The 15,816-nt window shown below is 43.6% G+C and overlaps 1 protein-coding gene across 3 annotated transcripts in view; it reads left to right on the top strand.

The window, feature by feature from the left end:
• The window catches only part of LOC147111873 (spermatogenesis-associated protein 13-like), a 398,934-nt gene that overhangs the window by 266,787 nt on the left and 116,331 nt on the right, over positions 1–15,816 (top strand). For all 3 annotated transcript variants that reach the window (XR_015079762.1, XM_085999214.1, XM_085999215.1), the window contains exon 3: positions 1,715–3,535. Coding sequence is in view for 2 of the 3 variants with exons in the window: in XM_085999214.1 (XP_085855340.1) it covers positions 1,715–3,535 (1,821 nt within the window). In the remaining variant the exon portion in view is untranslated. The remainder of the gene's footprint in view (positions 1–1,714; positions 3,536–15,816) is intronic.

The raw sequence follows: 15,816 nt of genomic DNA, 5'->3' as shown, positions 1-15,816 counted from the left end.
GACTTGGAAGAAACTTTTGAGCTGTATGTAGTTTGGAAGTGTTTGGAGTAAACTCTCTATCCACTGTCACCTCCTTGGAGCAAGCTCTCTCACCATTGACAGATCACTTCTGTCATCTCAACTTCAGCTGCCATCTATTCCAGCAACATCGATGCCCTTGGAAAAAATCTCACCTTGATCCTCTGAATCCCTCCACAATCAGCCCCAACATCACCAGGCACACCAAAATAACCAACAATACCAACCTTCTCCGCAATCACCTGATGCTGCACAGGACACAGGGCATCAGCACCCGACAACATTGCTGCCCGGGAGGCCAGCGATGGCATCACCATAGCCAGATTTACTTCATGACGTTGTACACCCTGGCTGCCGCATGATGCACCAGGTTGGCACCAGCGCTATAAAGCATTCCTGTAATGACCAAGCCGTTCCTTTCACACTCATGACCATTGCGGGGGATACTGTTATGTCTCACCATTCACTGCACTTCCAAAGGTGAGCACAGATCTGTCCAAGAATGCAAAGTGTTGAAAATAAAGATTTCAATGTTTGACAACACATTAACAGAAAATTTACATGAACATCGCATAAAACACCCAAGTGCCTACCCTTGTGTGTTGTTAGTTGCTATGATTGCACTAAGATGAGGGCGAGTGTGAGGGGTGGCTAGTGAAATGGGGAAGTGATAATGTAGACAGAGAGGGATGGGTGGAGGTGCAAGGTAAGTCGGTGTGAGTAAAGATGTGCAGGAGTAGGGTAGGGAAGGCAGAGTCATGGGGATGTGATGAGTGGCACAGCAGGATGAGGTTGAGTGTGGCTTTGCAGTAACGTTTCGTGATCTACTGAGATCATTGAAAGGTTTGTGCCACTCCTGATGACATCCTTGCTTTTGCCCTCCTGTGCAATGTGCAACCAGGCTATGTTGGTGTCCTGGGGAGGTCTCTTCCACCCATTGGAAGGGAAGAGAACCTCCTTGCGTGCTGTGACTCCCTCCATAAGCATATGGAGGGAGTCATGCAAGAGCCTGGGTGCAGTTGTGCACCTTTGTGCAGTGATTGTCAGTGTTTGCAGCTCCTCAATGCTGTAGAACACTGACAGCACAAATGTCGAAATGAATGCGGCCATGGCCCCTTTTAAGGAAACTGGTGGTTGATGCGCCATCAAATAAAGTCATCAGACCCACTTGCTTTTAATTGGCTGAGAACCCCGCAGGGCGGGCTTAACAAGCCCTATTAACAGAAAATCCTTTTTATAGAGCGGCTGCAGCTGGGAATGGGACCGGAACCCGCCAACCACTTCTCCCGCCGCAATCCCGCCTCCGCTGGCGGAATCGCGGCCCTTGTCTCAGTTCGTTACAGATTGTATAGAATTTTATTCATGTTTGCTTGGTGGCTTTCTGTCGCAAGTTTCTGGTTTACTGCATGTCACTGAAATATCTGTTTGTGAAATCACAAGATGTTCAGCAACTCCAACTCTTAATAATTTTCCATCCAAATAATTTTCCATCCAAGTCTTTGCAGTCTTGGTGAATGTGTTTATGGGCAGATGGATTATGTAAGTTTTAAACCTGACGGGCTCTCAACAATCACATAACTGCTTATTGTTCAACTTATTATGTTTTCTGTTTCTAGTTGTACTCAAAGAAGTGCTTCTCCTTTGTCAGTGAATGTGAAAAGGGTTGTTAAATGCTTTCTTTGTTTTCTCTGCACAGGCATTCCAGTCCAGTGAAGTGCTAACCTCCCACAACATATATGAGAAGGAGAAGAAAGGAAGTGAAGCTGAGGTGGGGCCAGTTAATGAAAACATCAACATCAAGCTGATCAGTAGCCTAGATCTTTCCAGCATCTATAGTAATGGCAACATGAAATCTCTCCATAATGGTTGTGCAAATGGGAGCATTGATATCTTCTTATCTGTAGATAATGCAGATTCCAGAATGTTCCATAATTCATCTCATCAAAAGGTAGATAATGGTTACTGTGACCATAGTAACAACAATGAACAGGAAATGGGAGAGGATAAATTGAGTCCTTCAAAAATCATGCGTTTTTTCTCAAATCAGAGGAAGAAGACCAATTGTAACTCAGCTAGTAGACCACGTTCTGTGATACTGATGGGAAATTCTCCCACTTGGAATGCCTTGTCATCCTTAAGGAAAATGGGTTCTTTCAAAAAACTGAAGTCCTCAGTTTTTCAAGGCATTCAAGCCAGAGAAAACTCTGAGGTTATAAATGTGGAAAATGTTGAAAATGTGCGCAAACATGTGCAAAATGGGCATGCTGTGCAAATGCAGAACAGGTATTCTTACACCGACACTTTGCAGGATTTGTGTAGCTCTGTGGAGGACTTTGCTTCAGATTGCTCAGAAACAGAAGATGTTGATGAAGCCTTTTTGCGCCACACCCACCGATCACGCAGCATTAGACGTGCTTACAGGGTTGGACGGATAAATTTAGTGGACTGTGATAAATCCCCAATTCAAGAGGACTCTACCAGGGTTGTGTCCCTTGGGGTCCAAGAATCAAACATTAGCGATTCAATAGTAACCAACTGTGAAAGCCACAAAGCTATCTACCAGAGAAGCAAAAGCACTGACAATTTAAGCTTTTTCAAGAAAAGTTCATTTAAAAGGAAATCAACCTCCAACCTCACAGCGTTAAAAGTAACCAATGAAAATGAAAGACTACAACGGACAGTAAGCGCTTCATCAGCAGACTGTGAAAAAGTCAATGGCAATACTGAAAGGCAATCTAAACGCTGGACGAGCCCGATCAGGGCTAAAGATTTTGACAGAATGCTAAGATTAGCGAGTAACGTTGCAGATGTTGCAAGGAGACGAGAGAGCCCATCAAAGGGAAATTCACCTTTACGTGAAGAAAGAAACGGAGCTCGACCTAACAGCAGACTACATGAGGATTATTCTCGAAGAGTCTCTAGCAGTGCTGACACTGAAAGACACAGATTTGCCTTGCCCAACTGGAACCAACCTTCCTTTCCTGCACCCCCCAGCCCATTCGCCCCCACAAACACTCAGACTGTTACTATGCACATGGAGAAATCATTATCGTCACCAGAGCTTAAAACCAATAGGTCTTCCCAGTGTTTGAGCTTAGCTGCAACAAGGCCAAACAGTCAATTTACCTGCTCTCCTATAAGTCCCTCTGCTAATGAAGTGTTCTTTGATAATTCAAATGAACCCAAACATATCGGTCAGTTTACATTTGAAACTGAGCAGCCTAGTATTCCAGTCAGGCCAACTGCTCCTAAACCTCAGAGTCCTAACATTGAAAAGATTAAACACAATATTACTTTCCATTGTCCGAATCGACATAGTACCTTGTCACTTAGCTCTATGGACAGTGATGGGCGAACTGAAGGAACTATCTCAAAAGCTGGAAAATGTCCGGTGTCATTTCAGGATCTGGTGCAAACAGTTTACTATGATGATGGTAATGAAGACAGTGGGATAAGTAGCCATTCACAGCTTAGTCTGAATACAACAGTATCTGGAGTGGATGAGAAGAAGGAGGAGGTAGGATTTATGTCCTGATTATTTTTTGGCAAAAATAAACACATTCTGTCTGTTTTCATTAAGAGGAGTCTATGTGTGGTGTATAATCTGTTAACTCTGAAGTGTAGGCAAACAGTTTGCACACAGAAGAGTCCCATAAACAATAAATGAGATAAAAGACCAGTTAATCTGATTTTGCTGGTGTTGGTTGAGGGAGATATTTTGGGATGTTGGAAGAATTCCCTGCCCTTCCTCTAATAGTGTTTTGGAATCTTTTATATTCACTTGAATAGGCTAACAGGGTGATGACTTATTGTCTCATCTGAAAAATGACCCCCCCCCCCCCCCCCACAATGCAGCAGTGTCGGCCAAGATTAAGTGCTTAAGTCTTGTGGCTTGAACCCACAACCTTCTGACTCGGATGTGAGAGTGCCATCAACTGAGCTAAGCTGATATTTTAGGAGTGTCAAGACCGGGAAAGTAAAATCTATTAGAAAAATATGCAAATAAAATTTAAGGAATCTTTTTCTTCAACCCCCCTTCCCCCCCCTGCAAGAGTTCTTGTTTCCTCTCTCTAAAAACGATACCAACATTTTTTTGATAATTTTTGTGCATCTCCTTTGCCCCACCATTGGTGTCCATGCCTTCAGCTGTCTAGGCTCTAGAATTCCACCCCCTCCACCCCCACCATCAAACTTCTCTGCCTCTCCACATCCCTCCTCTCCTTTACGACTCTTCAAACTCCAGCTCTGACCAAACTTTTAGCCCCTCTCCACTAATATCTACTACTTGGCTTGGCATCCATTTTAGTCTGATTATGTCTCAAGTGCCTTGGGACATTTCTCTATGGTAAAAGTGCTATATAAATGTCATTATACAGTGTACATGATGCCCCTCTCCTCACAATATGCTTATGAAAGTAATGATAGTTATGGATAGCAAAGTGATGGTGAATTTATTTGAGAGTAATATTTATAGGACATAAAAAACCTGCAAAGGGACATAGACAGGCTAAGTAAGTGGGCAGAGATTTGGCAGATGGAATACAATACTGGAAAGTGTGAGGTTATGCACTTTGGCAGGAAAAATCATAGAGCTAGTTATTATCTTAATGGCAAGAAACTGGAAAGTACTGTAGTACAAAGGGATCTGGGGGTCCTGGTGCACGAAACTCAAAAGGTTAGTATGCAGGTGCAGCAAGTGATTAAGAAGGCCAATGGAATGTTGGCTTTTATTGCTAGGGGGATGGAATATAAAAACAGGGAGGTATTGCTGCAGTTGTACAAGGTATTGATGAGACCGCACCTGGAATACTGCATACAGTTTTGGTGTCCATACTTAAGAAAAGACGTACTTGCTCTCGAGTCAGTACAAAGAAGGTTCACTCGGTTAATCCCGGGGATGAGGGGGTGGTCATATGAGGAGAGGTTGAGTAGATTGGGACTCTACTCATTGGAGTTCAGAAGAATGAGAGGCGATCTTATTGAAACATATAAGATTGTGAAGGGGCTTGATCGGATGGATGCGGTGAGGATGTTCCCAATGATGGGTGAAACTAGAACTAGGGGGCGTAATCTTAAAATAAGGGGCTGCTCTTTCAAAACTGAGATGAGGAGAAACTTCTTCACTCAGAGGGTGGTAGGTTTGTGGAATTTGCTGCCCCAGAAAGCTGTGGAAGCTACATCATTAAATAAATTTAAAACAGAAATAGATAGTTTCCTAGAAGTAAAGGGAATTAAGGGTTATGGGGAGCGGGCAGGAAATTGGACATGAGTCTAGGTTCGGAATGGTCATGGCCCTGTGGGTAGTGGAGTGGGCCCAGGGGCCGTGTAGCCTTGTTCTGCTCCTACTGTGTTCTAATTCTGTTAGATTTCAGGAGATGGTTTTATTCCTGTTCCTGGCTGGGATGGAGATCGCCTTTACAGAAGGTAAGTACTGTAGAAAATATAGGGACAGAGTGATCTCCTGGAAGAATTTCGATCGCCTAGATGGGTCGGAGAGGAATTTCCCAGATTTTTTTCTCCCAAATTGGCCATTGGGTCTTTATCTGGTTTTTCACCTCTCCCGGGAGATCACATGGGTTCGGGTGGATGCAGAGTGATAGAAGATTTGAGGTTAGGATCAGATCAGCCATGATCTTATTGAATGGTGGAGCAGGCTCGAGGGGCCGATTGGCCTACTCCTGCTCCTATTTCTTATGTTCTTATGTTCTTATATCTTGAATGCTTCTGCACTAAAGTTGCAACAGTTGTAGATTAACAGAAGTTGGGATGGGAAACTGATGAAGTATAGGCTTTTGGTTTCAAGTGCAGTATGTTACCTGTCCCAGCAACAACAGTGGCTAAAGAATAATTGAAACCGCAATTTTCTAGTGGTCAGAAATATTTTCCCTTTTCATTATTCAACCAGATTACAATTGCTGATTAGAAACATTAGGCACTATTTTGGCTTAGAGGAGGTGGGGAGGTCGATTTCCTACATGGTAGGTTGATACTACATAAGCTGTTTTTCTACTGATGCCAGTTTTTTGTGGGTCTACAATTTCACTGCTGGGATAAGGAATTCTGAACTAGCAACATAAATGCTGGGAATTAGCTCGTTCGTGTACACTGGAATCTGAATGAAATGCCAACAGTTTCATATTCTACTAATGTCGGTCAAATGCTCCTGCTGTGGATGATGGTGTGTTTAGATGTAGCAAATGTATTTTGCACAATGTATTAATAAAAATGTGTTTATTGCCAGGCATGAGAGTGGCTTCGTGTGCAAAGTTGTCGAGGGACTTGTCAGCCTAGGTGATAGTAGTATTCTTGAGCTAGGAAAGGGAAAAATTGGATAATGTTGTTAATCCTGATTGCTATCTAATGATCTCTACTGGAACTATACATATGGAGACATTGGATAAAGACAGAGTAGGCTTCACTGCATGGCTTCCCTTTGTAGAATATCCTGCTGATAGTTAGTGTCCAGGCTCAAACATCAAGAACAGCCATTTAGCGAAATATTGGCACTGAACACAGCCCCCCAACGTATGTCACTACTTTCAGGAAAGGCGAGAAAGAAGGAGAAATTGGGGAGCAGCAGAAAGAGAGAAAGCAAGCTAATGAACTAGATTAAAAACAGAAAATGCTGGAAACACTCAGCAGGTCAGGCAGCATCCGTGGAGAGAGAGAGTTAACATTTCAGGTTGATGACCTTCATCAGAACTGGAAGAAGTTATAGATTTAACAGTTTTTAAGCAAGTGCAGAGCCAGGGGAAAAAATAGATTAATGGCTGCCATATGACCATGATATGAGATCACCCAAAAACCCTGTTGCTTGCTGCATTTTGCAGACTTCTGAAGTCCCTCGACAACTTTGCGCATGAAGCCATTCTCATGTCTGGCAATAAACACACAGACCTTTGAATTAATACAGTATACATCAAACAGAAAAGGCATTTTACATAAGATTGGTATAGATAATCTGCTCAAGAGGGAAGGAATGTGGAAAACCTTAAAGCAACTGGTTAAACCATGAATTGATTTATAGATCAGACCATCTAACCTGGGTAAATTTTCATCGTCACTGTGTGAGTGATAATTTGACAGAGGATCATCTGGTCATTGTAGAACTTGCCTAGTTTTATTCCATTGAAGTCAATGAAATGAACATTTGGTGGGTTTTACAGCAGACGGGCATTCCGCTCTGCCAAATTACTGCCCACATAGTGAAGATGAAAATCTGCCACCTAGTATTTCAGTAAATGGGATTTTTAATTTTTTTTTTTTACACATACATATACAGTACCTCTATATAAGTAAAGATATTGACTTCTGGCGTGTATCATGTTGTTTTATTTGTGCACTTCACAATTCTAATTTTATCGATCTTTCTTTTACCTTTTATGATCTTTGACCTCACAACTGTGTGAGTAGAAACAAAGCTAAATGCTGCTCTGGCATACCCTGTTTATGTTGCCCTTTACAAACCAGCCTGCTTCCCATTTCTAGTGCATTCTGGTTTTCAAAGAACATGTCTTACTGAAGCAGTCCAAATTGTTCTTTGCCAGATCTGCATTTCTTGCAGGTTTGTGTAGAAAACAAAGCTAATGCTGATTTGTTCCCCATCCTCTGCTATGTCAGTAATGATTGAAACCTGGGATAGTCACCATGGGCAGAGAAAAATAAGCTTGCAGCCATTTCAGAGTTTCAATTTTACATTAGTGTACACACACCATAATTACCTAATTATGTTCTTGCATATGGTGCCATTCTGTCGTTATGGTGATCTGTAGAGCCATATCATTCTACCATAATTTTTTCAAACTACTTTGGGTGCAATGGGGATGAAAGTACATTCCTGTTGTATGGGGAATTTGCATGCAAGTTTGGAGCTGAAGGCAGCAGTGAAATTCGCAGCAAACTAGCGATATTAATGATGACTAAAAGAAAAGCAAAATACTGCGGATGGTGGAAATTTGAAATAAATGCAGAAAATGCTGGAAACAATCAGTAGGTCAGACAGCACCTGTGGAGAGTGAAACAGAGTTATTAACCTTTCAGGTCGATGACCTTTCATCAGAATATTACTGAAGTGTTGCTCATTAAGGTAAAGGCAAACTTCGCCAATATCTCAAATGGAAGCATCACCTTAAACATGAAGAAACATGCGGTTGGTGAGAGCCATGTTTTTTGAATGCCAGCAGGCTAAGCAGCTGAAATGGTTACAACCACTGTGTGAAAGCCAATAAAGTGATTGTTATTGTTGATGCAGATGTTCCTTCCCCAGTGACTTTGGAAGATGCCATTTCCGGCAGTATAACAGCGAAGGGGTTGCTGTTTGCCATTTTAAACTCGCTGCACGCGCATAGTTCTTTGAAAGTGGACCTGGTTGCTGTACATACCATGCTGCAGTGTAAGTGGGGTGGTGTTTTACAGCAGTGAGAGCAGCAGCCAGTATTGCAGAACCATTTCAGGAAACAGTATTGCAAAATAAATATAGTACCAGGTTACGTGCTCTGAATCAACATGGCATAAATTTAAAAATCATGCAGTATGACAGATGAATGTATAGTTCCCTGTCAGTTATCTAATGGTTAGCCGCAATTAGAATAGTGTGTCCAGTTTTGGGTGCCCTACTTTAGGAAGTATATCAAGGCCATGAAGAGGATACAGAAGATAATACCAGAGAAGGTAGGCTTTAGTTATGAGGAGAGACTTCAGAAACTTTTCATTAGAGCAGAAAAGATCAAGAGGGGATTTGACAGAGGTGCTCAAAATTCTGAAGGGTTTTAATCAGATAAACCAAGAAAAATATTTCACTGGTTGTGGACAGGAAGTAAATTTAAGATCCTCAGCAAATGAATGAAGGGAGAGGTTAGGAGTAATTTGTTTACACAGAGCGTTATTAGGACACAAAATGACATACCAGCAACAGTGGTGGAAGTAGAATCCATAATCGTTTTTAAAAAGGAAGTGGATAATTATTTGAAAAGGGGGGAAAAAAGTTAAAGGTTATGAAAAATGATGGGAGAATCAGACTGCTATAAAATGTTATGATTCTATAATATTCTGGTAGCAGGGTGAGTTCATCTATGCAGACAAACAATTTTCCTGTATGAAAATTCACCTGTAGTTTTTTAAATTCATTTATGGGCTGTGGGTGTTGCTGTCAAGGCCAGCATTTATTGCCCATCCCTAATTGCCCTTGAGAAGGTGGCGGTGAGCCGCCTTCTTGAACCGCTGCAGCCCATGTGGTGAAGGTACTCCCACAATGCTGTTAGGGAGGGAGTTCCAGGATTTTGACCCAGTGATGATGAAGGATCAGCAATATACTTCTAAGTCAGGATGGTGTGTGACTTGGAGGTGGTGGTGTTCTCATACACCTGCTGCCCTTGTCCTTCTAGGTGGAAGAGGCCGCAGGTTTGGGAGGTGCTGCTGAAGAAGCCTTAGCGAGTGATGTACGGGAGTGTGATCTGAAAGAGGATGTACTGGGGGAGATGTAAGGGAGTGTGATCTGAATGGGGATGTACTGGGGAAGATGTATGGGAGTGTGCTCTGAATGGGGGTGTACTGGGGATGATGTACGGGAGTGTGATCTGAATGGGGATGTACTGGGGGTGATGTATGGGAGTGTGATCTGAATGGGGGTGTACTGGGGGAGATGTAAGGGAGTGTGATCTGAATGGGGATGTACTGGGGATGATGTTCGGGAGTGTGATCTGAATGGGGATGTACTGGGGGAGATGTATGGGAATGTGATCTGAATGGGGATGTACTGGGGATGATGTTCGGGAGTGTGATCTGAATGGGGATGTACTGGGGATGATGTACGGGAGTGTGATCTGAATGGGGATGTACTGGGGGAGATGTAAGGGAGTGTGATCTGAATGGGGGTGTACTGGGGAAGATGTACGGGAGTGTGATCTGAATGGGGATGTACTGGGGGAGATGTATGGGAGTGTGATCTGAATGGGGATGTACTGGGGGAGATGTAAGGGAGTGTGCTCTGAATGGGGATGTACTGGGGATGATGTACGGGAGTGTGATCTGAACGGGGGTGTACTGGGGGAGATGTACGGGAGTGTGATCTGAATGGGGATGTGCTGGGGGAGATGTAAGGGAGTGTGCTCTGAATGGGGATGTACTGGGGGAGATGTATGGGAGTGTGATCTGAATGGGGATGTACTGGGGGAGATGTATGGGAGTGTGATCTGAATGGGGATGTGCTGGGGGAGATGTATGGGAGTGTGATCTGAATGGGGATGTACTGGGGGTGATGTAAGGGAGTGTGATCTGAATGGGGGTGTACTGGGGAAGATGTAAGGGAGTGTGCTCTGAATGGGGATGTACTGGGGGAGATGTATGGGAGTGTGATCTGAATGGGGATGTGCTGGGGGAGATGTATGGGAGTGTGATCTGAATGGGGATGTGCTGGGGGAGATGTAAGGGAGTGTGATCTGAATGGGGGTGTACTGGGGGTGATGTACGGGAGTGTGATCTGAATGGGGGTGTACTGGGGGAGATGTAAGGGAGTGTGATCTGAATGGGGATGTACTGGGGGTGATGTATGGGAGTGTGATCTGAATGGGGGTGTACTGGGGGAGATGTAAGGGAGTGTGATCTGAATGGGGATGTACTGGGGATGATGTACGGGAGTGACCTTACCACTATGCTACCATTCCCGTTAGTGTAGTGAGATTAATGCGTGTGAATTATGTTCAAGTATGTGAATTCAATTGTTTATCATTTACATTGATGTAATTGATTCTGCTGATTATTTTAGAAACTATCAAACTAGTAGTGTTCATTTGGATAGTGGCACAATGTTCTTGGCCTGGAGGGCATGGCTGCAGACTGCAGCATCTTGGCGAGGGCCGGGACAGTCTGGCCTAGCTGGCTGTGTGGCACTAACCTGAGCACTGGTGGAGTGGGTGGCATGGAAGCAAGTGCCTCTCCCATGGAGTCGAGGCCACTCTCCTGGGACTGCGTCTCAGCACTCCAATGGCTCTGCGCGAGAACCAAGTGTCGGAGCTAGGTGATGATCGGCAAGCCCATGTCAACAGTGTCCCTCAAAGCGGAGATTGGAGCTGTCTGAGCTTCCATGGGAGCAGAGAAAGCTGTCAGCAGATGCTTCATGACAGGGGCGCTGCTGTGGTGTTGATGGAGCTGATGACTCTGTCCATGTTGGACAGAATGGTTTCTATGCATTGCCTGAAGCCTTGACACAAGTTGGAGCTGGACTCCTCCATGCTTTGTGACATTGTGCGCAAGCTCGCTGTCAGGCTGCCCAGTGCACCTAGAATTTTATGGTATATGCCCCTCGGCTTTCTTCGGTAGGATCAGCCCTCGAAGTCCGTACCTGAGTCTGCTGTAGCAGAGCTAGCATGTGATCTCGCACTCCGGCAAGCTGGCACCTGTGACCTCCTATCCCCCTGCCCTAGCTCCTACGCACTTATGCCTGGCAATTCACCGCATGAAGACACCTCCTCTAACCAAGCCTCTAAAGTACGAGATGTTAGTATCTCAGATGGTGCTTGTGAGGGTGAGATCAAGTAACGGTGCATCTTCTATCGGTTGGCCTCCACTGGCACGGGCTTCCACAGCTTCAGTACCTAAAATGAAAGAGAAGGATGTGGCTTAGCTTTTAGTGTGAAGGGAGAGCAGAGAGCGATTAAATGGCTGGTGAAAGCATCTGCAGTTTTTCATGCAGTGTGTGTCGGGTTTGATAGCATTAATGAGGGAAAAAGAGGATAAGGTTTCAATAAACTCTATGATACGTCTCCTCCACTGTTGCCTGTCACAATAGCCGTGACTCTCCCCTTGCCCATGTTATCTTTGAGGGGGGAGTGGGCATGCAGATGGGCTCTTTCCCCTCCGCTGTCAGCTTCCTGGTGAGCGTTCCCCTGCAAGAAAGGAGGACATGTGTTAGTGAGTGTCTTGAGGTTTTTAAGAGAATATGTCTATCATGGTAGAATAGCTGGTAAGCAGTCTGTCAGGTGGGAGGTGTGCAGAAGTGAGGGTAGGAATGTGAGTGTGAGGAAAAGGTGGTGTCGTGAAATGTGGTGCAATGATTGTAAGAGTGAAGGGAGGCAAGGGAGGGGAGTATTGTGGATAGCGAGGCTATAAATTGTTAACTGTAGTGAGATCATTGAACTTTTTCCAGCATTGCAGCCATGTCTTTGGTGTTGAGCTGTTTTCATTCACATGCTCGGTGACCTCTTCCCACTGTCGGTGGACTTCATGGCTGGAAGGCTAGCTGCCCCTCAAGGCGAAGAGGATATTCTTCCTCCTGTCCACTACCTCCAACACAGCATTGGAGAACCTGGGTGCCCTGTCTGCACCTCCTGCAGCCATCTTCTTGAATCTGTACAGTCTCCCTGTTGTCTTCAGCCAGAGTGCATCTCCCCTTGAAGAGGTGCTGGCTGCCTTTACATGGTATCAGAGATGCCTGATATCCAGCCCCCCAGAGACGCATGCAGCCAATGAGTAGCACGGGTAGCGCTGGCTGCACCCGAGTGATTGGAATCAGCAGGCAGCATGAATATTACGTGCTGCCTGAGTCAACCCTAATGGATGCATGCAGTGTGCACTCCGCTCAAACGGGCACGATTGAATTTCTAGGCCCATATCCTCAATATATTATAAATGAGCTCCAGCTATGTGTTCAAATGGTCATTGACTGCTTACCTGTCTGATTTTCTTCTTGGATGAATTTTCCACCTTTGGCAGTCCCAGATAGTGCTAGCCATTGATCTAAATCTGCATATTGTAATCTCTTGTCTCCTTCCAGAAGAGGGCAGCAACTAAAATAGTGGTTGAGAGTATTTGCTGCTGATAAGTCAACCTTTTGAGGTATGTGTAATAATCAAAAATATATTGTGTGCTAAGTTTGTCTGCAGTATGGTCACATGAGATCATGATGAATTTAGATTTCTGTAAATGAGCAAAATCTAAAGTGGCATCTTCTTTCTGCAATACTCATCTTTGAGAAACTAGATATACTTGGCCGTTAACAGGCGCGTTGTACTTTAGTGCCACGCCACTGTGTAGAATCTCACAGGTAAAGTTATATTTTGTTCATCTATTTTAGAAAGAATAAACTAATACTGTTCTTCAATTGTTTTTTTTTTATCCTTGGCACAATAATTAAACATCTGAATGTAGAGATGCTAAAGTTGGGTCTCTGAGATGCAGGAGTTTGGAGGGTGATCAGGCAAATGATCTAGCATTAAGGCTGTCTTGATCAGCTGTACTTAAAAAATGAAGTGTAGCAACTGTTTCTTAAATTATTGGTGCTACTGACTTGGGTGTTAGCTTTACATTTATAATGTATCAAGAGTGCAACTGCAATTTTAAAATGCACAAGTCTGGAGCTTCATGTTTGTAGTTTGACATATCTGAACAGTCGAGGAAGGCATTCTGAAACTTGATTTTGTTTTGCCCTCTGCTGGTTGTTTTTGTTATATCATCCTTATTTCGTAAAACTGAAATGCAATTTGCTATGGAAAAGCTGCCTCACACTGTTGTGCCTTGTAGATGGTGGATCTCAATGATAAGTCAGGAGTGTGATGGAATACTCTCCACTTGCCTGGATGAGTGCAGCTCCAACAACACTCGAGGCTCAACACCATCCAGGACAAAGCAGCCCGCTTGATTGGCACCCCATCCACCACTTTAAACATTCACTCACTCCACCACCAGTGCACCGTGGCTGCAGTGTGTACCATCTACAAGAGGCACTGTAGCAACTCGCCAAGGCTTCTTCGGCAGCACCTCCCAACCCCGCGACCTCTACCACCTAGAAGGATAAGGGCAGCAGGTGCATGGGAATACCAAGTTCCCCTCCAAGTCACACACCATCCTGACTTAGAAGTATATCGCCGATCCTTCATCGTCGCTGGGTCAAAATCCTGGAACTCCCTACCTAACAGCACTGTGGGAGTACCTTCACCACACGAACTGCAGCGGTTCAAGAAGGCGGCTCACCACCTCCTCCTCAGGGGCAACTAGAGATGGGTTATATCTGTCAATTCACACACTAACAGCATTTTTGTAAAAGATTTTTGGAAAAAAAACAAAAAAATAACTTTTATATCTCAGTTATATAGATGGGTAATTCATGGTTTGTATACAAGATCATAAAGCGTATATAAAGATCCTATTTTGTAAATGGTTTTAAAATTTTAATTCAGTTACAGTGCAAATGTTTAAACCAAGGGGAAAGATCAGTCAAGGCTTCTGTTCCTGGTTGTTGTTCTTGCTGGAAAATGAACACAGATGAGAAGAAAAACTGAGCTTGAATGTTAGCCCATAGTTAAGTAACCTGCCAAAACTCAATGTCGATGGTCACAGATGAAGAACGGCTACTTGGATGAGGTACGGGATAATAGTCCTGGCTATGGAACTGTACTCGAGCTAGTCAATGCGGTCAGAAAAGCAGCATTGGAAATTGGAGGAGGAATAAAAAGTATTAAAATTGGTTAAGGAACCTAGTTATTACCAGTTTATTTATCTTTTCTCTGGAAAACCGGTTGGTTGTTTACCAGGACATGGTTGTAATATTATATTTACTTGCTTTTCCTTGTGTTATGGTTTGGACTTTCTCCAAACACATTTGTTTTGTTTTCAGATCTTGCGATAGAACTAAAAATATTGAGAATTTTTCAGTATATATTCCAGGCCAAAAATGCCTGAAGGTACAGCTGTCTATCAACTAGGATCAATGGCGCATACTACGGCTTAGAATGACTGATGAGTAGATTACCCAGCACTCATTAATACTTTGACCAAGTACAACTTAATTCGGATCTAGGAAAAGTCCTGTGTCCTGACTAATTTGCAGATCAAACCACTTGGCTCGCAGACAACTGGGTGTCACTCTTTATTTTGAAATTTGGTCAGGAAGACAGCATCCATTTCTAGTTATCTCAAAATTGTACAAATAAAATACAGAAACTTTTCGATTTGCCACACTATCCTGGCTGTGATGATGCTGCTTCTTGCTGGAATATAGTTCCATGAACACTGACAACCTATGGTATCTTGTTTAATTCGTAATGTGCAGCACGAGTACATTTCAGTGAGCTGTTTGACATTGAAAGGCAGCACAGCCACATCTGATGCTCATATGTATGAGTGCACTTCTAGCAGGGCTTGCTGGATAGTGATCGGGACCTGGCAATCCGTTACAACAACAACTTGCATTTATATCGCACCTTTAACATAGTAAAACGTCCCAAGGCACTTCATAGAGCGTTACCAAACAAAATTTTGACACCGAGCCACATGAGATAATAGGACAAATGACCAAAAGCTTGGTCAAAGAGGTAGGTTTTAAGGAGCGTCTTAAAGGAGGAAAGAGAGGCAGAGGCACATAGGAACAGCAGTAGGCCATTTAGCCCCTCAAGCTTGTTCCGCCATTCAATGAGATCATGGCTGATCTGCGACCTAACTCCATATACCTGCCTTTGCCCCATATCCCTTAATATCTTTGGTTAACAAAAATCTGTCAATCTCAGCTTTAAAATTAACAATTGATCTAGCATCAATTACCGTTTGCATGCAGACGAGTTCCAAATTTCTACCACCCTTTGTGTGTAGAAGTGTTAACTAATTTCACTCCTGAAAGGTCTGGCTCTAATTTTTAGACTATGCCCCCTAGTCTTAGACTGCCCAATACGGAAATAGTTTCTCTCTATCTACCCTGTCTGTTCCCCTTAATATCTTGAAAACTTCAATCAAATCACCCCTTAACCTTCTAAATTCCAGGAAATACAACCTTAATTTGTGTAATCTCTCCTTGTAATTTAACTCCGGAGT

Source organism: Somniosus microcephalus, chromosome 10, assembly GCF_052327205.1.
Source record: "Somniosus microcephalus isolate GS21.2 chromosome 10, FLI_Smic_1.0, whole genome shotgun sequence".
In the NCBI taxonomy this organism is placed as follows: Eukaryota; Metazoa; Chordata; class Chondrichthyes; order Squaliformes; family Somniosidae; genus Somniosus; species Somniosus microcephalus.
This window is presented reverse-complemented; position numbering and strand designations above follow the sequence as displayed.